Here is a 23,877-nt window from a genome sequence, read left to right as displayed (position 1 = left end):
GCAAATAGAGACTTAGTGCTGTATTACTCATACTCAGTAGAGTGGGATACAGGGAGACTTTCCTCGCTTCCAGGACCAATCAATACGTTAGCGAACGCGGAGTGGATCCAGAGGCTACTAGTGTACACTGCCGCTCCATGAACCTATAGTGAACACAGACGCTCAGTGAACACAGAGGAACCAGTCACACAGCCGCCTATGCTGCGACTGGGTCCCCTTCATGTACAGCGTCTGAGACGAAAGCGGGAAACAGTTCATGGCGGGAGACTCGTATTAAACTGGTCATGAACTGGGGGGAGAGGCGACTCCCCACTGCTGACATCAACCCTAGGGATCGTGTCCTCATACTATTCCTGGAGCCTCTGATCCCTAAGTCCTAGCGCTGGTGCACCCATGGTGGCAGCCGCGTCAGCGACTGTTTGGTGGTCTCTTCCGAAAACAGTGCTGTGTCCACATTCCCCTACTAAGCGGAACTGATGCCTTACCTTTTCCCCGTGCTCCGGCCACAGCCTGGTAACTTGTACTGGACCTGCTAGTATATCTGACACAGACACCCGCCGAAACAGCACTGTACTCGTGGGTAAGCTTTGTCGTGACCCGGCCGGAGAGTTGTTGGAGCGACTCTTTCTAAGGTACGTATAAGACGCTGTTTAGAAAGATCACTCAAGAAAAAATAGTAAGACTATAAAAATAAAATAAGAAAGCTTAGGGCTGCTAAAAACCAGCATCCCTCTGACCATGGTCTGGCTCCTGCTGCACCAAACAAAAAACTGATTTGCCTGAGCAAGGAGGTGGGGATGTATGGACGGGCCCATTGTATGCTGGTAGGCCGGAAAAGCTTTGACCGATTGGTGCAAATCCGCTGTCGCTTCATCATATCCCATTGTTATCCTGTGATAACCTGTGGACCCTGCTGGAGAAACAGTTTCGCCTAGCCTTAGCTTCAGCAAGGCGTGTTTCAGAAGTGGGGTTTCAGAAGTGGGTGCCTTGTCATGCAAGCCACTGTATCTTGTGTTTCATGGTGACAGAGTGGAACTTCGGACGAATCCCACTTTTCTACCAAAGGTGGTATCTTCCTTTCACATTAATCAACCAATCGTAGTTCTTGTTTTTTCAGAAGGTTCAGGAACTCCAGCTACTTTGCATGTGGTACGCGCACTCCGCGTTTATGTTGCACGAACATCAGCAGTACGTAAAACAGATAATAGGATTTTGGTACTTACCAGGTAAATCCTTTTCTTTGAATACATAGGGGGCACTGGAGTACTCTTGGGATATGGACGGCTTTAGCAGAAACAAGGCACTGAATATTTAAATTTAGTAACTCTCCTCCCCTCCATATTCCCAGAGTACCTCAGTGTTTTTTACTGAGCCGAACTGGAACGATAGAGTTTGACAATGGAGAATTACATATAACATAACGGACAACAATAAAGTTGACACATAACGTTACTGACAACTGAACAGTTGACACCATAACCGATAGAACTTGAAAATTTGAACCAGTCGGTGAGAATGTGTTACCATAAGATCCCCTGAACTTACCACAAACCAGGTAAAACTGCTCTGGGTGGGCGTCCAGTGCCCCCTATGGATTCAAAGAAAAGGATTTACCTGGTAAGTACCAAAATCCTATTTTCTTTATCATCCACTAGGGGTCACTGGAGTACTCTTGGGACGTACCAAAGCTTCCCCCGTGGGCGGGAGAGCTGTTTGGCACCTGTAACATTAGGCGGCCAAAGCTAGATGCTGATGCCGCAAACGTATCAAACTTGTAAAAGCGCACAAACGTGTGCACTGATGACCATGTAGCCGCACGGCAAAGCTGTGTCGTAGAAGCCCCACGGCCAGCTGCCCATGAAGTTCCCACAGAACGTGTGGAATGAGCTGTTACTGATGTAGGCGGCTGTAACCTAGCATGAAGGTAAGCTTGACGTATAGTCAGTTTAATCCATCTGGATAATGTCTGTTTAGAAGCTGGCCAACCCAACTTGGCAGCATCATAGAGAACAAGCAGAGTATCCGTCTTACGAACTATAGACGTTCGGGACACATAAACGCGTAGTGCGCGTACCACATCCAAAGTTCCAGAATCTTCTGTAACTACTATAGGTTGATTGATGTGAAAAGATGACACTACCTTTAGCAAGAAAGCGGGATTCGTCCGAAGTTCCGCTCTGTCATCATGAAACACCAAATACGGTGGCTTGCATGACAAGGCACCCAAATCTGAAACACGCCTTGCCGAAGTTAAGGCTAGTAGAAAAATTGTTTTCCAAGTGAGAAACTTAATATCCACTTGTTGTAAGGGTTCAAAATATGAAGACTGTAAGAAATCTAAAACCAGATTCAAATCCCATGGCGCTGTAGGTGGAATGAATGGAGGCTGTACTCTGAGGACACCTACCAGAAAGGTGTGTACAGATGGCAATAGAGCCAATCGTCTTTGAAAGTAAATTGACAAAGCAGATACCTGCACCTTTAGTGTAGATAAACGCAGTCCTCCATCTAACCCCGTCTGTAGAAATAACAAAAGACGGGATAACTTGAAAGATGATGTCGGAAACTTCTGAGCTTCACACCAACCTATATAGGCACGCCAAATTCTGTAATAATGAGCTGCCGTAACTGGCTTCCTAGCACGTAACATGGTTGGTATAACCGATTCTGGAATGCCCTCTCTTCTTAAGAGGGCGGTCTCAACAGCCACCCCGCCAAACGCAGCCGCGCTAAATCGGGGTAAAGGAACGGACCCTATTGTAACAGGTCCGGACGTAGAGGGAGCGGCCAAGGATCGTCTGCGAGTAGTCCGCGGAGATCCGAGAACTAAGCTCTCCGAGGCCAATGAGGCGCCACTAGTATGATTTTGATTCGTTTTAGCAACAGAGGGAGCAGCGGAAACGGTGGCAACAGATACACGAGGCTGTACGGCCACGCGATTGTGAGAGCATCCAGCGCCACTGCCTTTGGATCTCATGTTCTGGACACATACTGGGGCGTTTGGTGATTGTGGCGCTGTGCCATCAGATCCACTTGTGGGTAACCCCACCTCTGGACCAACATGTGAAACACTTCTGGATTTAAGGCCCATTCTCCTGGATGAAAATCCCGGCGGCTGAGAAAATCCGCCTCCCGGTTGTCCACTCCCGGAATGAACACTGCCGACAATATCACATGGCGATGCTCGGCCCAATTGAGGATTCAAGCTACTTCCCGCATGGCCATGCGGCTTCTCGTTCCTCCTTGTTTGTTGTACGCGACCGCCGTCGCGTTGTCTGACTGCACCTGGACAGTCTGAGACCGAAGCATGTGCACTGCTTGTCGTAGTGCATTGTAAATTGCCCGGAGTTCCAGGACATTTATCGACAGCAGTCTTTCGTGATCCGCCTAGAGACCCTGGAGCTGACAATTTTGAACTACAGCTCCCCAACCTCTGAGACTCGCGTCCGTGGTTAGAATTATCCAATTCCAGGCGCCGAACAGTTTCCCTGCGGTTAGATTGTGTACTTCGAGCCACCAGAGCAGAGATACTCTGGCCCGTGGAGACAACCTCACCCTGTGGTGAATCTGCCGATGCGAGCCCGACCACTGTGCGAGCACATCCAGTTGAAAAGGACGTGAGTGAAATCTTCTGAACTGAAGCGATTCGAAAGCCGCCACCATTGTGCCTAACAGGCAAATGCGCAAATGTACCGAGACTGTGCGTGGCTTGAGCACTAATTGTACCAGATGACTAATAATCTGTACTTTCTGTTCTGGTAGGTAAATTCTTTGATCTACCATATCGAGAATCATACCGAGGAATTGAAGTCGTTGGGACGGAATCAGATGCGATTTCTTGAAGTTGACAATCCAACCGTGCTGAACCAGTACATTGTACGTGAGCAACGCATGTTGGAGGAGCATCTGTTGAGACGGAGCTTTGATGAGCAGATCGTCCAAGTACGGAACTATTATCACTCCCAGGGATCTGAGATGAGCTATCATCACAGACATTACTTTGGTGAATACCCGAGGCGCTGACGAGAGGCCAAACGGTAGAGCCTGAAACTGGTAATGGTTCTGCCGTATCGCAAAACGCAAGAACCTCTGATGAGGTGGCCAAATCGGAATGTGTAAGTACGCATCCTTGAGATCCAGCGCAATCATGAATTCCTGTGGCTCTAAACCTGCAATTACTGACCACAGAGATTCCATCTTGAATCTGTAGTAAGTGACGTACTGATTGAGGCCCTTTAACCTTTAAGTTCAATATTGGCCTGACCGAGCCATCCGGCTTTGGTACCACAAACAGACTGGAATAATAACCCTGACCTTGTTGGTGTACCGGGACCGGAATCAAAACTGCTGAATCCAGCAGAGACTGAATTGCAATTTGCAGAACCGCCCTCTTTTCGTCCGACACAGTCAGTCTTGTCTTGAAAAACCACAGTGGCGGGAGACAGTCGAACTCTGTCTTGTAACATTTTAACACTGAATTGCGAATCCACCCATCTGTGGATGTCTGGAACCACGCCAAATGGAACGTCTGAAGGCGTGCCCCCACAACTGGAGACTAGAGATGGGCTGGGAGCCCGTCATGCCACTGGCTTGTCGGTGACCTTATCGTCCTGACGACTGGTGTTGGTTTGTTGAAAACCACGTCCTCGACCTCGTCTACCAGTGGCTGTTCCTCTACCACGGCCTCGAAAGGGCTGAGGTCTAAAGGATTTGAACGCCGGGCCAAAGTATTTCCGTCTAGGTACCGTTGGAGGCAATGGTAGGAAAACAGACTTCCCTCCCGTGGCCTCAAATCAATTTGTCCAATTCAGGACCAAACAACTTCTCGCCCCCGTAAGGCAACGCCTCTATACCTCTCTTAACCTCTGCCTCCGCTTGCCAAGATCGCAGCCAGAGTGCTCGTCGTGCCGTAACTAGCAACGATGAAAGGCGTGAAGTGAGCTGACAGACGTCAGTAGAAGCTGTACATAGATACTCGGCAGCTTCACAGATTTGATCAACGAGAAGTATAAGGTGATCGTCATTTAGACCAGACTTGAGTTCTGTTATCCATACAATTAGCGCCTTAGTGACCCAAATGCCAACCAACCTAGGTCTAAGCAACACTCCTGCTGCTATATACATGGACTTTAGCATAGCTTCTATTTTCCGGTCTGAAGGGTCTTTAAGCGTAGTAGCAGTTGGTACTGGTATGGTTAATTTCTTTGTAAGTTTTGACACAGACGAATCCACCATTGGCGGATTCTCCCATGTAGATGTCAGACTCTGGAAACGGGTAACTAGACTTAAATCTGCGAGGTATAGAAAACCGTTTATCCGGATTCTTCTGTGTTTCCACTAACATCTTATTAAGAGATTCCGAAACAGGAAAACACATCGGAGATCTGTCGTTTAGTAAATACGACTTCATCATTCGTCAGAGGCTCCTCAGTTTCTGTAAACTTCAGAGACTGACGCACCGCTCTGATGAGATTATTAATGCCTGGGCTGTCAAAATCTTCACTATCTGACTGCTGGTCTCACTTCACCCTCCTCACCCTCATCTTGCGCAGTGAGGTCTGGCATAGAATCGTCAGAATGCAACATAGCAGAAACTGGTAAATCATAAGACAAATTCAATTTTATCCCTTCTACCCAAAATGGACTTATAACTTTGGCAAGGCTGAGACCCCTCCGGTAGTTCTGGCGGTTTCACCCGAGACTCGCATCTTGCCGCTTCCCGCTCTTGTCGAGCGGCGGCCAATTCTGATTGCAACCCAGCCATTACATCTGTTAGCATAGCCCATGGAGGGTCCGGGGATGAAACCGGCTTTGAAACCGGAGCGGAAATTGTATTCGTAACAGAATTCACAAAACATACTGTACATGTGGTAGATCCATCTGGTAACATACTCTTACAGACCTTGCAGTGAAACTGCTTTTTAGTTTTTGCTGGCGCCTTACTCATTATGCAGACAGACAATACAATAGACAAAGACAGACACTTGCACGACTCAGTAAAATTGTTACTAAGGTGTGTGTGTAATATATGGCCGAAGTGCAGTGCACGTGGCCAGTACTATATGAAACCTGATACGAAATTCCCACTAACACCCCTGTGCCTCCGGTGGAGTAGAGATGTAGGACAGGAACGTTCTGGAATCATAGGAAGACACAGGAAGCATGGTTAAAATGGCCCCCATGCCATGCTTACAGTGAGAATCACAGGTCAGGTCACAACACGTCTTTATAACCTTTACCTAACTTTGGATTTAATATAGGCTTAACAGCCTATTAACATAATGGATGCAGCATATGTAATATTAAAACCCACGCAGCATATTATAACCCCTGCAGCCTGCCATGCAGCCTATGCTCTGTGAGCAGACTTCTCCCCCGTGCACCGTGTACCGCTGCGTCTTAGCGGTGAGCGGTTGCCGGTGATCGGGACCCTGGAATCCTGAGATCATTGCAGGGAGCCGGGGAGCGTCTAGCGGGGAGAGCGGCCGTGCTGCGGAAGTGTGGCCGGCGGGTGTGAGCGGCGTGCGGCGGCCGGAGCGGCGGTGTCGTGCTAGTCGGAGCGGCTATGGCGGGCGCTGAGCCCCGTACAGCGGTGGTAGGAGCAGCTGGGGCGGGTGGCCTGTTAGGAGCGGCGGGTGCGGGCGGCGGTTTAGAAACATTTTCCCCACACAGCGGGGCGACAGCGTGAGCTGACCGCCCCGTCCCCCCAGCATACCTTGTCTCCAGTAGTGAGGGCTATGATGGGGCTTCTGTCTGTAAGCTCCGTCCAGCTCTTCCAGCAGGTCAGTGAATGAGCTGCGTGTGGCTGTGAGGGTGCTCTTTGTGAGGACCGACACGCCATGCGCTGCCTCCCAGATCCACGTTTTTTTTATAAACTGGGAAGGGATGTGCTGAAGTTGCAAAAAGAAAAAGTAAAAATTAAAAATAAAATATTCAAACTAAGTGTGGGAGCTCCACACAAGCCTGTTAGTGCTGTGAGCACAGAAAAAACAGTGAGGTACTCTGGGAATATGGAGGGGAGGAGAGTTACTAAATTTAAATATTCAGTGCCCTGTTTCTGCTAAAGCAGTCGATATCCCAAGAGTACTCCAGTGACCCCTAGTGGATGAAAAAGAAACCTTGTTCTCTGATGCAGTCAAGATAGCGTGGCCAGCTTCCAAACAGACCGTGGCTAGATGGATTAAGCTGACCATTCGACAAGCGTACTTTCATGCTAGTCTACAACCGCCTGCTTCCATTTCGGTGCATTCCACGCGTTCTGTGGGAACGTAATGGGCAGCAGGTCGTGGAGCTTCTACGATGCAATTTTGCAGTGCAGCTACATGGTCATCAGTGCACACGTTTGTGCTATTTTACAAGTTTGATATGTTTGTGGCATCAGCATCTAGCTGTGGCTGTCTAGTGTTACAGGTGCCAACCAGCTCTCCCGCCCAGGGAGGAAACTACCCAAGAGTAGTACTCCAGTGACCCCCTAGTGGATTAAAAAGAAAATAGGATTTTGGTACTAACCAGAGAAATCCCTTTTCTTTGAATCCGCAGGGGGCACTGGACGCCCACCCTGAGCAATTTCCCCTGGCTTGTGGTAAGTTCAGTAGATCTTATGGTAACACATTCTCACCGACTTGTTCAAATGTTAAGGTGATTATCTATTGTCGTGTCAACTTTCTAGTTGTCCGTTATGTGTCAACATTATAGTTGACAGTTATGTTATATATAATTCTCCATTGTTCATCCTCTATCACTACTGTTCGGCTCAGTAAAAAAACACTGAGGTACCTTTGGGAGTATGGAGGGGGGTTGGAGCGTTACTAATTTAAATATTTAAATGTGCCTATCCTTGCTATCGCACTGTCCATATCCCAAAAGTACTCCAGTTTCCCCTGTGGATTCAAATAGAAGGATTTATCTGGGTAGTACCAAAATCCTGTTTGTAAGTCCCACTCGACTAATTCTGCATGGGCATCATATAGCTTATGTGCCCAATATGTTCACTTCTGTTAATTGAATAGTCCCCATTGGAAGATGCCACATCTGTTGCGTTGTTACATACAGTATGTAAAAACTTTTTAAGATTTACCTCTGACGCTGATATTCAGGGGACAGTCACTTTGCTGTTATCAACAACCTGTAGAGAAAGATTTGGGATTCACCGTAACAGCTTAAAACCAACAGGCTTATTCTAGTTTTGCTCACTCTACTAGATCAGTATGGTCCTCCTGAGTGGTGTTACATGGGCCTCCTCTGAGCAGCTGTCTGAGCCAACATCGGTCCTCTCTGTTCTGATGTTTACCAGATTTTAATTTTTTAGCACCCAAAGCTGTCCATTAGGCAGTTTCTGCAAAACTCCACAGCGCATCCTGGATGTGTGTAATTGCGGCCAAGTTTTCAAAGGTTGTAGTAGTAATAAAAAATGGAATAAAATTTAGAATTTATAAAACAAGTAATTGTTTTTGAAACAATGTGGTGAAATCTCTAAATTTGCCATATATTTTTTTTTTTTTTTTAAATAATCGTAATTTTGTATATACAGACATCAGCATCCCGTGTGCCAGAATGCCAGCGAGTGCAGCGGTGTTCCTTGCGGGCTCACTACGTTGCGGGCTCGGTGGCGAGCTCTGCTCGCAACAGATTATATTTTCCCCCTATGGGTGTCATGGACACGCACAGACACCTACTTTGCTGGTAATCCGGAGGCGTTATAGTAACCCTGTTGAGATCCCGGCGTCTGTATTGAGACAGCCAGGATCCCGACGGGCAGTATTTCTCTGACGTCCTAGTGGATGCTGGGGACTCCGTAAGGACCATGGGGAATAGCGGCTCCGCAGGAGACTGGGCACAACTAAGAAAGATTTAGGACTACCTGGTGTGCACTGGCTCCTCCCTCTATGCCCCTCCTCCAGACCTCAGTTAGAATTTTGTGCCCGGCCGAGCTGGTTGCACACTAGGGGCTCTCCTGAGCTCTTAGAAAAGAAAGTATATTTAGGTTTTTTATTTTCAGTGAGATCTGCTGGCAACAGACTCACTGCAACGAGGGACTGAGGGGAGAAGAAGCGAACCTACCTGCTTGCAGCTAGCTTGGGCTTCTTAGGCTACTGGACACCATTAGCTCCAGAGGTATCGAACACAGGCCCAGCCTCGGTCGTCCGGTCCCGGAGCCGCGCCGCCGTCCCCTTTGCAGAGCCAGAAGCAAGAAGAACGTCCAGGAAATCGGCGGCTGAAGACTCCGGTCTTCATTAAGGTAGCGCACAGCACTGCAGCTGTGCGCCATTGCTCCCCATGCACACCACACACTCCGGTCACTGATGGGTGCAGGGCGCTGGGGGGCGGGGGGCGCCCTGGTCTGCAAAAAGAGTACCTTAGCCTGGCAAACAAACACATAATATAGTCAGTAAGACAATATATGTGTAAAATCCCCTAACAAAAATATCCTGAAAAAAGCGGGAGAAGTCCGCCGAGAAGGGGGCGGGGCTATCTCCCTCAGCAAACTGGCGCCATTTCCTCTCACAGCTCCACTGGAAGGACGCTCCCAAGGCTCTCCCCTGCAGTTTCCAGGCTCAATAGGGTAAAAAAGAGAGGGGGGGGGCACTAAATTTAGGCGCAAACTGTGTATTATAGCAGCTATAGGGGAAAAATCACTTTGTGTAGTGTATCCCTGCATTATATAGCGCTCTGGTGTGTGCTGGCATACTCTCTCTGTGTCTCCCCAAAGGACTTTGTGGGGTCCTGTCCTCAGTCAGAGCATTCCCTGTGTGTGTGCGGTGTGTCTGTACGGCTGTGTCGACATGTTTGATGAGGCTTATGTGGAGGCGGAGCAGGTGCCGATAAATGTGGTGTCACCCCCTGCGGGGTCGACACCTGAATGGATGGACATGTGGAAGGAATTACGCGACAATGTCAACTCCTTACATAAAAGGTTTGACGACATAGCAGATGTGGGACAGCCGGCTTTTCAGCCCGTGCCTGCCCAGGCGTCTCAAAAGCCATCAGGGGCTCTAAAACGCCCACTACCTCAGATGGCAGACACAGATGTCGACACGGATACTGACTCCAGTGTCGACGACGATGAGACTAGTGTACATTCCAATAGAGCCACTCGTTATATGATTACGGCAATGAAAAATGTGTTGCACATTTCTGATATTACCCCAGGTACCACAAAAAAGGGTATTATGTTTGGGGAGAAAAAGTAACCAGTGGTTTTTCCCCCATCTGATGAATTAAATGAAGTGTGTGAAGAAGCGTGGGCTTCCCCCCATAAGAAACTGGTAATTTCTAAAAAGTTACTAATGGCGTACCCTTTCCCGCCAGAGGACAGGTCACGTTGGGAGACATCCCCTAGGGTGGATAAAGCGCTCACACGTCTGTCAAAAAAGGTGGCACTACCGTCTCCGGACACGGCCGCCCTAAAGGAGCCTGCGGATAGAAAGCAGGAGGCTATCCTGAAGTCTGTATATACACACTCAGGAATTATACTGAGACCGGCTATTGCTTCAGCATGGATGTGCAGTGCTGCAGCTGCGTGGCCAGATTCCCTGTCGGAAAACATTGATACCCTAGACAGGGACACTATATTGCTAACTGTAGAGCTTATTAAAGACGCTGTCTTATACATGAGAGATGCACAGAGGGATATTTGCCGGCTGGCATCTAAAATAAACGCAATGTCCATTTCTGCCAGGAGAGGATTGTGGACTCGGCAGTGGACAGGAGATACAGATTCTAAAAGGCACATGGAAGTTTTGCCTTACAAGGGTGAGGAGTTGTTTGGGGATGGTCTCTCGGACCTCGTTTCCACAGCGACAGCTGGGAAGTCAGCATTTTTACCCCATGTTCCCTCACAGCCAAAGAAAGCACCGTATTATCAGGTACAGTCCTTTCGGCCCCAGAAAGGCAAGCGGGTTAGAGGCGCGTCCTTTCTGCCCAGAGGCAGAGGTAGAGGGAAAAAGCTGCAACATACAGCCAGTTCCCAGGAACAAAAGTCCTCCCCCGCTTCCTCTAAGTCCACCGCATGACGCTGGGGCTCCACAGGCGGAGCCAGGTACGGTGGGGGCCCGTCTCAAGAACTTCAGCGACCAGTGGGCTCACTCACAGGTGGATCCCTGGATTCTACAAGTAGTATCTCAGGGGTACAAGCTGGAATTCGAGACTTCTCCCCCTCGCCGTTTCCTCAAATCTGCCTTGTTGACAGCTCCCCCGGACAGGGAGGCAGTGCTGGAGGCGATTTGCAAGCTGTATTCTCAGCAGGTGATAATCAAGGTACCCCTCCTTCAACAAGGACGGGGTTACTATTCCACAATGTTTGTGGTACCGAAACCGGACGGTTCGGTGAGACCCATTTTAAATTTAAAATCCTTGAACACTTATATAAGAAGGTTCAAGTTCAAGATGGAATCGCTCAGGGCGGTGATTGCAAGCCTGGACGAGGGGGATTACATGGTATCACTGGACATCAAGGATGCTTACCTGCATGTCCCCATTTACCCTCCTCACCAGGAGTACCTCAGATTTGTGGTACAGGACTGTCATTACCAATTCCAGACATTGCCGTTTGGTCTGTCCACGGCACAGAGGGTATTAACCAAGGTAATGGCCGAAATGATGATACTCCTCCGGAAAAAGGGAGTTTTAATTATCCCGTACTTGGACGATCTCCTTATAAAGGCGAGGTCCAGGGAGCAGTTGTTTATCGGAGTAGCACTAGCTCGGGAAGTGCTACAACAGCACGGCTGGATCCTGAATATTCCAAAGTCGCAGCTGGTTCCTACAACGAGTCTACTGTTCCTGGGGATGGTTCTGGACACAGGACAGAAAAAAGTGTTTCTCGCGGAGGAGAAGGCCAAGGAGTTGTCATGTCTAGTCAGAGACCTCCTAAAACCAAAACAGGTGTCGGTGCACCACTGCACGCGAGTCCTGGGAAAGATGGTGGCTTCTTACGAAGCAATTCCATTCGGAAGGTTCCATGCAAGGATCTTTCAGTGGGATCTGTTGGACAAGTGGTCCGGATCGCATCTTCAGATGCATCGGCTGATAACCCTGTCTCCAAGGGCCAGGGTGTCGCTGCTGTGGTGGCTGCAGAGTGCTCATCTTCTAGAGGGCCGCAGATTCGGCATACAGGACTGGATCCTGGTGACCACGGATGCCAGCCTTCGAGGTTGGGGGGCAGTCACACAGGGAAGAAACTTCCAGGGACAATGGTCGAGTCAGGAGACTTCCCTACACATAAATATTCTGGAACTAAGGGCCATTTACAGTGCCCTAAGTCAGGCAAGACCCCTGCTTCAACACCAGCCAGTGCTGATCCAGTCAGACAACATCACGGCGGTCGCCCATGTAAACCGACAGGGCGGCACAAGAAGCAGGATGGCGATGGCAGAAGCCACAAGGATTCTCCGATGGGCGGAAAATCATGTGTTAGCACTAACAGCAGTGTTCATTCCCGGAGTGGACAACTGGGAAGCAGACTTTCTCAGCAGACACGACCTCCACCCGGGAGAGTGGGGACTTCATCCAGAAGTCTTCCAAATGGTTATACACCGGTGGGAAAGGCCACAGGTGGACATGATGGCGTCCCGCCTCAACAAAAAGATATTGCGCCAGGTCAAGGAACCCTCAGGCGATAGCGGTTGACGCTTTAGTGACACCGTGGGTGTACCAGTCGGTTTATGTGTTCCCTCCTCTTCCTCTCATACCCAAGGTACTGAGGATAATAAGAAGAAGAGTAAGAACTATAATCATTGTTCCGGATTGGCCAAGAAGAGCTTGGTACTCAGAACTTCAAGAAATGATATCAGAGGAACCATAGCCTCTGCCGCTCAGACAGGACCTGCTGCAGCAGGGACCCTGTCTGTTCCAAGACTTACCGCGACTGCGTTTGACGGCATGGCGGTTGAACGCCGGATCCTGAAGGAAAAGGGCATTCCGGTGAAGTTATCCCTACGCTGATTAAAGCTAGGAAGGAGGTGACCGCAAACCATTATCACCGCTTATGACGAAAATATGTTGCGTGGTGTGAGGCCAGAAGGGCCCCAACGGAGGAATTTCAGCTGGGTCGATTTCTGCACTTCCTACAGTCAGGGGTGACTATGGGCCTCAAATTAGGTTCCATTAAGGTCCAGATTTCGGCTGTCGATTTTCTTCCAAAAATAACTGGCTTCACTGCCTGAAGTTCAGACGTTTGTTAAAGGAGTGCTGCATATTCAGTCCCCTTTTGTGCCTCCAGTGGCACCTTGGGATCTCAACGTGGTGTTGGATTTCCTTAAGTCACATTGGTTTGAGCCACTTAAAACCGTGGAACTAAAATATCTCACGTGGAAAGTGGTCATGCTGTTGGCCTTGGCTTCGGCCAGGCGTGTGTCAGAATTGGCGGCTTTGTCATGTAAAAGCCCTTATCTGATTTTCCATATGGATAGGGCGGAGTTGAGGACTCGTCCCCAATTTCTTCCTAAGGTGGTATCGGCTTTTCATTTGAACCAACCTATTGTGGTGCCTGCGGCTACTAAGGACTTGGAGGATTCCAAGTTGCTGGACGTAGTCAGGGCCCTGAAAATCTATGTTTCAAGGACAGCTGGAGTCAGGAAAACTGACTCGCTATTTATCCTGTATGCGCCCAACAAGCTGGGTGCTCCTGCTTCAAAGCAGTCTATTGCTCGCTGGATCTGTAGTACGATTCAACTTGCACATTCTGCGGCTGGACTGCTGCATCCTAAATCTGTAAAAGCCCATTCCACGAGGAAAGTGGGCTCTTCTTGGGCGGCTGCCCGAGGGGTCTCGGCTTTACAACTTTGCCGAGCTGCTACTTGGTCGGGTTCAAACACATTTGCTAAATTCTACAAGTTTGATACCCTGGCTGAGGAGGACCTTGAGTTTGCTCATTCGGTGCTGCAGAGTCATCCGCACTCTCCCGCCCGTTTGGGAGCTTTGGTATAATCCTCATAGTCCTTATGGAGTACCCAGCATCCACTAGGACGTCAGAGAAAATAAGAATTTACTCACCGGTAATTCTATTTCTCGTAGTCCGTAGTGGATGCTGGGCGCCCATCCCAAGTGCGGATTGTCTGCAATACTTGTATATAGTTATTGCCTAACTAAAGGGTTATTGTTTGGAGCCATCTGTTTTAGAGGCTCAGTTGTTATTCATACTGTTCACTGGGTATAGTATCACGAGTTGTACGGTGTGATTGGTGTGGCTGGTTAGAGTCTTACCCGGGATTCCAAATCCTTTCCTTATTGTGTCAGCTCTTCCGGGTACAGTTTCCTAACTGAGGTCTGGAGGAGGGGCATAGAGAGAGGAGCCAGTGCACACTAGGTAGTCCTAAATCTTTCTTAGTTGTGCCCAGTCTCCTGCGGAGCCGCTATTCTCCATGGTCCTTACGGAGTCCCCAGCATCCACTACGGACTACGAGAAATAGAATTACCGGTGAGTAAATTCTTATTTTTAACTGCATACCAAGTGATCATGTCTGCTTTCTAATACATTAAAGTTCCAGGTGGTATGCCCTCTGTATTCTGCCTGGTAGATTGTAATTGTTCCTCTTAACAGCCACATTTGCAGGCATCCAGTATCTTCTGATATGGTCTTGATCGATGGGAGTCTGTCTTCTTCTATAGCCTGTGCCAGATGTGGGTGTCTATTTAATGAATGTTACAACTTTACAGATACCATATCTGTGTATTACGTGCTTGCCTTTCAAATTCTAAATTTGAAAATGACATTTGACATTACACCACACTAATTTCTCTATATATTCAGCAGTGACCTTGTGGCCGAGTCCCAGTCCCGAGCCAATTCTTCCCCCCCCCCCCCATATGTGACTGATGGCATCCACAGCACTGAAGTTGTTAACCCCCGTGCTGCATCACCATCTTTAAATGGTCAATGCAGCCTTGGTCTCCGATTTCAAATGTGTTAATGCGGCGATGCTGTGTGTTAACCCCCGTCTGTAGGTGTGCTGTCCTATGGGGTCCAGGGGCTTAGCTCTCAGTGCTGCAGGGAAGTGTTCCTCCCTGTGTTGAGAGGACTGGTGTATGCACAGAACTACCTGCCTGGGAAGTGGGACAGCCATGGATCCCAGCATGGCGATGCAATTTGACTGTGTATAAGGAGCTGCCAGATTGTATTCTGCACTACAGGGAAGCCAGCTACCAGTGCAGCAGTCTGCAGTTAATTCCCAGTGTGCTGCACTGGAGTAGAAGAAACATCCTTTGCAGTGAGAATATAGTTCCAGGCTACAGGGATAACTGTCCGCTGGGGACCATAAGCTCAGTTATATATATATATATATAAAAAAAAAAAGAGATGGAGCTATATATGTGTGTATATATAAAATTAGTCATAATGACAGCTTCAAGACACCTACTGTATGGAGAAACCAGGCGCATGCATTGCTCAGGTGTGCTTTTGGCTCATTCTTCCATACAAACAGTCTTCAAATCTTGAAAGTTCCCTAGGCCTTTTCTATGATCTGATATTTAGATATTTCCATAGATTTTTTTACATTTTTTTTATTGGATTTAAGTCCGGTGATTCCCTGGGCCATTCTAGCAGCTTTATTTTCTTTCTCTGAAACCAATTAAGTGTCCTTCGCCCTGTGTTTGGTGTCATTGTCTTGCTGAAATGTCCACCCTCGTTTCATCTTCAGCATCCTGGTTGATGGCAGCAGATTTTTATCAATGTCTTGGCCCATTTTTTCCATTCATCCTTCCTTCAATCATATGAAGTATGCCAGTACTGTATGCTGAAAAACAGGCCCACACCATGATGTTACCACCTCCAAACTTCACTGTTGGTATGGTGTTTTTGGGGTGATGCGCAGTGCCATTTCTCCTCCAACCATGGTGTGTATTATGGAATAAAGAGTTAAATTTTGGTCTCATCTGACCAGACTATATTCTCCCAGTATTTCACAGGTTGTCCAAATATTGTGCAGCAAACTTTATACGAGCTTCAACATGCTTTTTCTTCAGCCATGGAGTCTATAATCTATCCCTCTCAAAGAAGTTTGTTTAAAAATAGTATGCATGTTGTTTTTTAACGTGTTTAAATTGAATGTGCAGCACTGAACTTGGTCCGCGGGTCCCGAGCAGCAGTGCCTCTTTGTGCAACAGCATGATGCCACAATTTGTGTTTAGTAAAGTGTATTTTTAAATGTATATAAGATAAAAATGCACTTTTTTTCTCTCACTGGAGGTCTATGGTGAAACTGGAGCTTTCTGTGACCTGCTATGTCATGCGTTCCTTTGCGGCCTAATCCCTGGAAAATGGCATCAGAAGGTAGAGAGAAGGCTGCGTAACACAGCCAGCTAAGTGGTTTCAGGGAGCTCCAAAGCGCTTCCCTACTGTGGTCGGGGGACCTTAGCTGCCCATCTTTGGAGATTTGATTCAAGCTAGAGATGGTGAGCTGGTCCCTTAGCAGAATAATTAAGTCCATTTTGGAGTGAACTTTCCCCCACTCCAGACGTGGCAGCACCTGGGTGTTGACAATACTGCAGATGAGCTCAGACACAGAGGAGTGATCATTTCCCATTGTCAATTAGGGACAATGTTAAATGTGAGCTTGCCTTGTGCATGCCAGGCACATGCACTTAAATTGATGGGGAATAATCAATAGGGTGATTTTTGTGTGTTTGAGTTGGATAAAAGAGCCTGTGAGCCCTGTTTTATATATACATCGTCTGTGACATCAAGAAGAGTTGTTCTGCTGTGAACATCTGTATGCTGTATTTCCCTGAGCAAATATCTGCAAGGAGAAGAGTATTTTTAAAGTCAATTTGAGCAATAAACTTGTCTTTAAGAAGACTGCATCTGTATTTTGTTACCAGCAGAAATGAGCCAAATGTAGTTTTGTCCTCTGTCTGTTCCATGTTCAGCCCAGCCTCTCCAAGCTCCGCCCTCTGCCAGCTACCGTGCAAGTCCTTGTCCATGTTGAAGGACAAGTGGGAACCATCCGACACCGATCAGGAGATGTTGCCGCAGCTTGCGTATGCAGTAGAAGCGGTGCCAGGTGCCTTTTTTAAAGGAGCTTGGTGGTGGCAGCAAGTTACCTGCCCCCACAGCGTTGTGGGTGGAGACAGGTACAGTCCGTTACAGACAGCAAGAGGGAAGCCCCTTAGTGGCCCAGGTCCATTGGGTTCACACAAGTCTGATTGTCGGGCGCAGCAAGATGCATCAGGTCACAGTCCCACTTTTCCTAGTGGCAGTCTTGGAGCGTCTCCATTATTGCAGTTTCTCCCAGTGTGGATGGAGGAGAAATTAGGACTTTTCATGCTTATGTTGAATCTTTCTCTAATTTAAAGTTTGGGACACAGCATTCTCACTTTATTTTCAGTTTTACCCAGTGATTCGCAAACTCAATCTGCAGGAAACCCTAACAGTTTTAAGGATATTCATGCTTGAGCACAGGTGAATTAATTAGTACCTCAGTCTCAACTCAACCATTGATATATTTTAAACCTGGACTGTTTGTGCCTTGAGGAACCAGTTTGGAAACCACTGCTTTAAACTGTTCTTTGGGGCTTGACAGTATGAACTGGAGAAAGAGGGGCGTAGCGTCAATCTTTACGAAAAAGTTAACCTTTAAGTACCCAGTTCCTGCTCGATCTGCACCTCCCCATGGTATGAGCACCCCCTGATTTGACTTTGAGAAAGATTTGATATGAGTATAATTATCCTCTCTATTCCTTAAATAAACTCTCCCTTTTTAAAGTGGCTTTACAAATGCTAAATATTGTCAGTACCTTTGTAGTTACTAGATTTTGAATTTGCATACAGATGTGCCCTCAATAAGCTTGCTGCAATTACATTAAACAGGCCTTCTAGTAACATCTTTGTGCAATATTTTTTCTGTTAAAATGCATCTTATTCGCATCAATATCTGTATGTGGAGCAAAGTTACATTACGGTTTGCGGTTTTGAATTTTTTTTTTTAACTTTAATTCACAAATTTATTTGTTACTTTATGTTCTTTTCTTTTTTTTTTTTCTCTCTTTTGGTGTAGATGGTCCTATCCCAGATCCCAGTATGATGCGAGCAAATATTCCAAGCCAGATGATGAATCCTATGTCAAGCCAACAACAAGGTAAGATTTTTAAGGCCCATACACACTTGCTGATAAAATGAGCGACGTCACTCATTTTCCTCCTCCCTGAGCGACGTCGCTCATTTTATCGGCAAGTGTGTATTCCGCCAGCGACGACCGATGCACGGCCCCGTGTGTCGGCGACGATCGTCGCTGTTGGCAGTGCATGCATGCAGGATCTGGACTGTAGTCCAGGACCTGCATGCACGGCTGGCGGAGGCGTGACGTCACTGAGCGATAATATCGTTCAGTGTGTACAGTCGGCCACCATCGTCTGTGTACAGCCCTTTACACTCAGACCTGGGTTGTGGCAGTTGTGTTTACTTCACTAGAAATCTGTATTACTACTACAATTACAGGCGAGGATCTACTTTGTTTTATTTCATTTTTCTCTAACGTCCTAGTGGATACTGGGAATCGAATATCACCATAATGGTATAGATCGGGTCCACTGGAGCCTGGCACTTTAAGAAATGAATAGTGTGTGCTGGCTCCTCCCCTCTGCCCCTCCTTGCAGACTCCGTTTAGAAAAATGTGCCCAAGGAGCCGGGTGCACTCTGTTGCTCTCCAGAGAGTTTTATTCAGAAATTTATTTTAGTTTATTATTTTCGTCGAGGGTCTTAGGGGGTAGGCCGAACCAACCTCCTTAGTTAATGGTTCGTATCCCTGCTGACAGGACACTGAGGTGCTGTTCTCGTACCCCTCGGGTTTAAGCACACGCCGGCAGCATGCCGCCACCCCTAACAGATGCCGAAGGTGCAGTGAGTAATATGCTGGGTTCCCGGTTAGGTACCCGGCGCAAATGGCGGCATGAAGGGACAGTGATCACCCAGCTACGAGCTGCGGTCCCCACTGAGTACCCACACTGGCAATCACATAAAAAAGGGGTTCCACACACCTTTTTTTTTTTAAATTATATTAAGGAGATGCCAGTAGAAATAACTTAAAAGAACCGTGCGCCAGAGAGCGGGACCAGAGGCTCTAAGGCGCCATTTCCTGCTGCTGCTGTACAGGCTGCATGCGGGCTACTCCTCCACAGGACCCACTGTATCACCACTGATAACTGGTACAAGGGGGGTTATAGTGATAGGGGGAGCGCAGTATCACCGCTGTGAGGTAAATTACACAATACATATACCCGGCAGGGTGCTGCTCTGCCTGAGGTATTGTGTGCTGGTCCAACCTCTCTGTGTCACTTCATTCAGGGTTTTCTAGAATAAGTGTGCTGTCTCTATAATACTGCACTGTGTGTTTTTTCTCTGTGTTTTCTACAAAAGCATGTCTACAAATAAGTCTGTGTACACTGCATGCAAAGCTAGGTTTACACCTTCCGCACAAGGGTCTCTAATGTGTGCCCAGTGTTCACTACCTTCACAGGGTTTTTGGTGTGAAGGAACCGGAGTGGATGGATTCCTTTAAAAATATGATTACAAACATAAATTCAGAGTTAGCCATGGCTAAACAAGAGAGGCAAACCCTGAAACGGTCAGTCGACACATTCATGTTAACCAATACTGACCACAGATAGGCTCCACAATAGCCCCCCCACCCCGCTGTTGGTCTCTCATAAACGCACTTGCTGTCTGATTCTGAACTACCAGAATTATGAGGATGAGTTAGGGGCGGACGAGTATAGTTCCCTGTTCCCGGGATTTGAGGTTCTAATTTTTGCTATTAGGGACATTCTCAAGATTTCTGATATGGAAGCAGAACTTAGAGGAATTGCATTTTAATGTAAAGCCAAAATCCTCTGCAACTTTCCCAGTTTCTAAGGAATTAGATTCTCTGGCAAAGGCTGCATGGTAAAATCCTGGCACAAAATTTGTCACTCCTAAACGGGTACTAAATTCCTTCCAGTTTCCTATAGAGGATAGGAAAATCTGGGAAATCCCCTCAACAGTGGATACGTCTGTGTCCAAGCGGTCACGTAAAATTGTACTACCTGTACCTGGGGCCATTTCTCTGAGTCTGCCGATCACAAAATGGAGACCACTCTTAAATCGATTTTCTCTAACGTCCTAGTGGATGCTGGGGACTCCGTAAGGACCATGGGGATAGACGGGCTCCGCAGGAGACATGGGCACTTTAAGAAAGAATTTAGGTTCTGGTGTGCACTGGCTCCTCCCTCTATGCCCCTCCTCCAGACCTCAGTTTGATACTGGGCCCAGACGAGCTGTGCGCTTTTCAGTGAGCTCTCCTGAGTTTGCTGAGAGAAAGTATTTCTTTATCATCCACTAGGGGTCATTGGAGTACTCTTGGGATATGGACGGGCTTCCGTAGGAACAGCACTGAATATTTAAATTTAGAACACTCCACCCCTCCATATCCCCGAGTACCTCAGTGTTTTTTCTGTGCTCGATAGCAACAGTTCGTTTGTGGCTGGGCCACAATTACTTTGAATTTTTATTTTTATATTTTTCTATTTTAGACACATCCCTTTCCCCCTTCCAAAAGGCAGGGTCAGGGATAGTGCAGCTGCTGATAGCAGCAGGGGCGTGTCGGGCCTCTCTGAAAGAGCTCCCTCACAGCCACACACAGACCCTCCTGCTCAGGCTGGCCGGCGCTTGTACAGAAGCCCCGTCGGAGCCTCCTCACAAGCTGCAGGAGTGAAGGTATGTGAACGGGGCGGTCAGCTCCCGCTGCCGCCCCGAGGTGTGGGGACATTGTTACTGGGGACTCTGCAGACTGCCTCCGGCCGCCGCCGCACACGGCTCCGGCCGCCGCTGCTCTCCCCACTCACACGGCTCCGGCCGCCGCTGCTCTCCCCACTCACACGGCTCCGGCCGCCGCTGCTCTCCCCACTCACACGGCTCCGGCCGCCGCTGCTCTCCCCACTCACACGGCTCCGGCCGCCGCTGCTCTCCCGCTCACACGGCTCCGGCCGCCGCTGCTCTCCCCACTCACACGGCTCCCGCTCACTGCGCCGGCCGCCGCTGCTGCTCTGGCCGCTCGCACTGCTCCAGGTCCCACCGCTGTTTTACCCGCTGTTCACCCGGCTCCCGCGGCCCACAGCACAGTGATCCGCTCGGCGATACCCGCTGGCGGCCCCACACGCTGCGCTGCCCGCTGCTCTGCATCTCAAAGAGCATGCAGGCATTACCTCACGGAGGGGGGGGGGGCAATAAATAAGGGGGCAATACAGCGGCATAAGAAAATACTGCAGCAACAGCAGATGCTAGGCTGCAGGGGTATTTGCAGGGTTATAATCAGTTGTAAGTTTGTAACCAGCACTATGATTATATGTGTAAGCATAGCATGGGGGCCATTTTAACATGCTGCCTGTGTCTTCCTGCTGTGATTCCAGAACGTTCCAGTACTACATCTCTACTCCACCGGAGGCGCAGGGGTGTTAGTGGGAATTTGGGATCACATTTCATAGTACTGGCCACGTGTACTGCACTCGGCCAGATATATATACAGAGACACCTTACTACTATTTTACTGAGTCGTGCAAGTGTCTGTTTTTTGTGTATTGTATTGTCTGTCGCCATAATGAGTAAGGCACCAGCAAAAACTAAAAAGCATAATTGCAAAGTCGGTAGCAGTGTGTTACCGGATGGATCTTCCACATGTACAGTATGTTTTGTGGATTCGGTTCAGAATACCATTTCTGCTCCAGTTTTACAACCAATGCCCTCACCGGACCCTCCGTGGGGTATGTTAGTAAATGTACTGGATAGGTTACAATCAGAATTGACCGCCGCTCGTCAGGAGCGGGAAACGGCAAGATCTGTGTCTAGGGTGAGACCGCCAGAACTACCGGAGGCGGCTCAGCCTTGCGTAAGGTCCAAATCCATTTTGGGTAAACGGGATAAATTTCATATGTCTTATGATTTTCCAGTTTCTGCTATGTTGCATTCTGACGATTCCATGCCAGACCTCACGGAACAAGATGAGGGTGAGGAGGGCGAAGTGGAGTCAGATGGCGAGGATTTAACAGTTCCGGCATTGATGATCTCATCAGAGCGGTACGTCAGTCTCTGAAGTTTACTGAAACTGAGGAGCCTCTCACAAATGATCAGGTCGTATTTACTAAACGACAAAAAAACTCCAATAAGTTTTCCTGTGTCGGAATCTCTTAATCAGATGTTAGTAGAAACACGACAGAATCAAGTCTAGTTACCCGTTTCCAGACTCGGTAACGTGTACATGGGAGAATCCACCAATAGTTGATTCTTCAGTGTCGAAGCTTACCAAGAAATTAACCATACCAGTGCCAGCAGCTACTACGCTTAAAGATCCTTCAGATAGCAAGATAGAAACTATGCTAAAATCCATGTATGTAGCAGCAGGTGTGATGCTAAGACCTGGATTGGTTGGCATTTGGGTCACTAAGGCGCTCATAATATGGCTTACAGAACTCAAATCTGCTTTACATGACGAAAACCTGATATTTCTTGAAAATCAAATGAGTGAGGCTGTAGAGTATCTCTGTACAGCGTCGACTGACGTCTGTCAGCTCACTTCTCGTATTTTATCGTCGCTAGTTACGGCACGAAGAGCACTCTGGCTGCGTGCTTATCATGCGGAGGCAGAGGTCAAACGAGGTATAGAGGCGTTGCCTTACGATGGCAAGAAGCTGTTTGGTCCTGAATTGGACGCATGGATTGCTGAGGCTACGGGAGGTAAGTCTGTTTTCTTACCATTGCCTCCACCGGTATCAAGAAGGAGGTACGCTGGACCTTCGTTCAAATCCTTTAGACCTCAGTCCTTTCGAGGACGTGGCAGAGGAACAGCCACGCCTGCTAGACGTGGTCGCGGACGTGGTTTCCAACAAACCAACACAACTCGCCAGGACGCTAAGGTTACCGACAAGCCAGTGGCATGACGGGCTACCAGCCCATCTCGGTTCTCCGATTGTGGGAGCACCCCTTCAGACGTTCCATTTGGCCTAGTTCCACACATCCGCGGATGGGTGGATCCGCAATTTAGTGTTAAAATTGACTGTCTTCCGCCTCTGCGGTTTTTCAAGACAGGATTGCCTCTGTCGGACGACAAGAGGACGGTTCTGCAAATTGCCATTCAGTCCCTACTGGATTCGGCAGTTTTGATTCCGGTCCCTGTACACCAACAGGGTCAGGGTTATTATTCAAGTCTGTTTGTGGTACCGAAGCCGGATGGCTCAGTCAGACCAATATTGAACTTAAAGGGTCTCAATCAGTACGTAACTTACTACAGATTCAAAATGGAGTCTCTGCGTTCGGTGATTGCGGGTTTAGAGCCAAAGGAATTTATGATTGCGCTAGATCTCAAGGATGCGTACTTACACATTCCAATTTGACAGCCTCATCAGAAATTCTTACGGTTTGCAATACGCCAGAACCATTACCAGTTTCAGGCTCTACCGTTTGGCCTGTCATCAGCGCCTCGGGTATTCACCAAAGTGATGTCTGTGATGATAGCTCATCTCAGATCCCTGGGAGTGACAATAGTTCCGTATTTAGACGATCTGCTCATCAAAGCTCCGTCTCAACAGATACTTCTCCAACATGCGCTGCTAACATACGATGTACTGGTTCACCACGGTTGGATTGTCAACTTCAAGAAATCACATCTAATTCCGTCTCAACGCCTTCAATTCCTAGGTATGATTCTCGATACGGTCAATCAAAGAATTTACCTACCACAGCAGAAAGTACAAATTCTACGCCATCTAGTACAATTAGTGCTCAAGCCACGCACAGTGTCTGTACACTTGTGCATTCGCCTTTTAGGCACAATGGTGGCAGCTTTCAAAGCGCTTCAGTTCGGAAGATTTCACTCGCGTCCATTTCAACTGAATGTGCTCGCCCAGTGGTCGGGC

General features: G+C 48.1%; 1 protein-coding gene across 1 annotated transcript in view; it reads left to right on the top strand.

The window, feature by feature from the left end:
* Positions 1-23,877, top strand: part of EP300 (E1A binding protein p300) — a 415,411-nt gene that overhangs the window by 158,602 nt on the left and 232,932 nt on the right. The window contains exon 9 of the mRNA XM_063941527.1: positions 17,994-18,074. Coding sequence (XP_063797597.1) covers positions 17,994-18,074 — 81 coding nt within the window. The remainder of the gene's footprint in view (positions 1-17,993; positions 18,075-23,877) is intronic.

The sequence above is a fragment of the Pseudophryne corroboree genome, chromosome 9 (assembly GCF_028390025.1).
Source record: "Pseudophryne corroboree isolate aPseCor3 chromosome 9, aPseCor3.hap2, whole genome shotgun sequence".
NCBI lineage: Eukaryota > Metazoa > Chordata > Amphibia > Anura > Myobatrachidae > Pseudophryne > Pseudophryne corroboree.
Note: the sequence above shows the minus strand (reverse complement) of the source record. Positions and strands in the feature narration are given on the sequence as shown.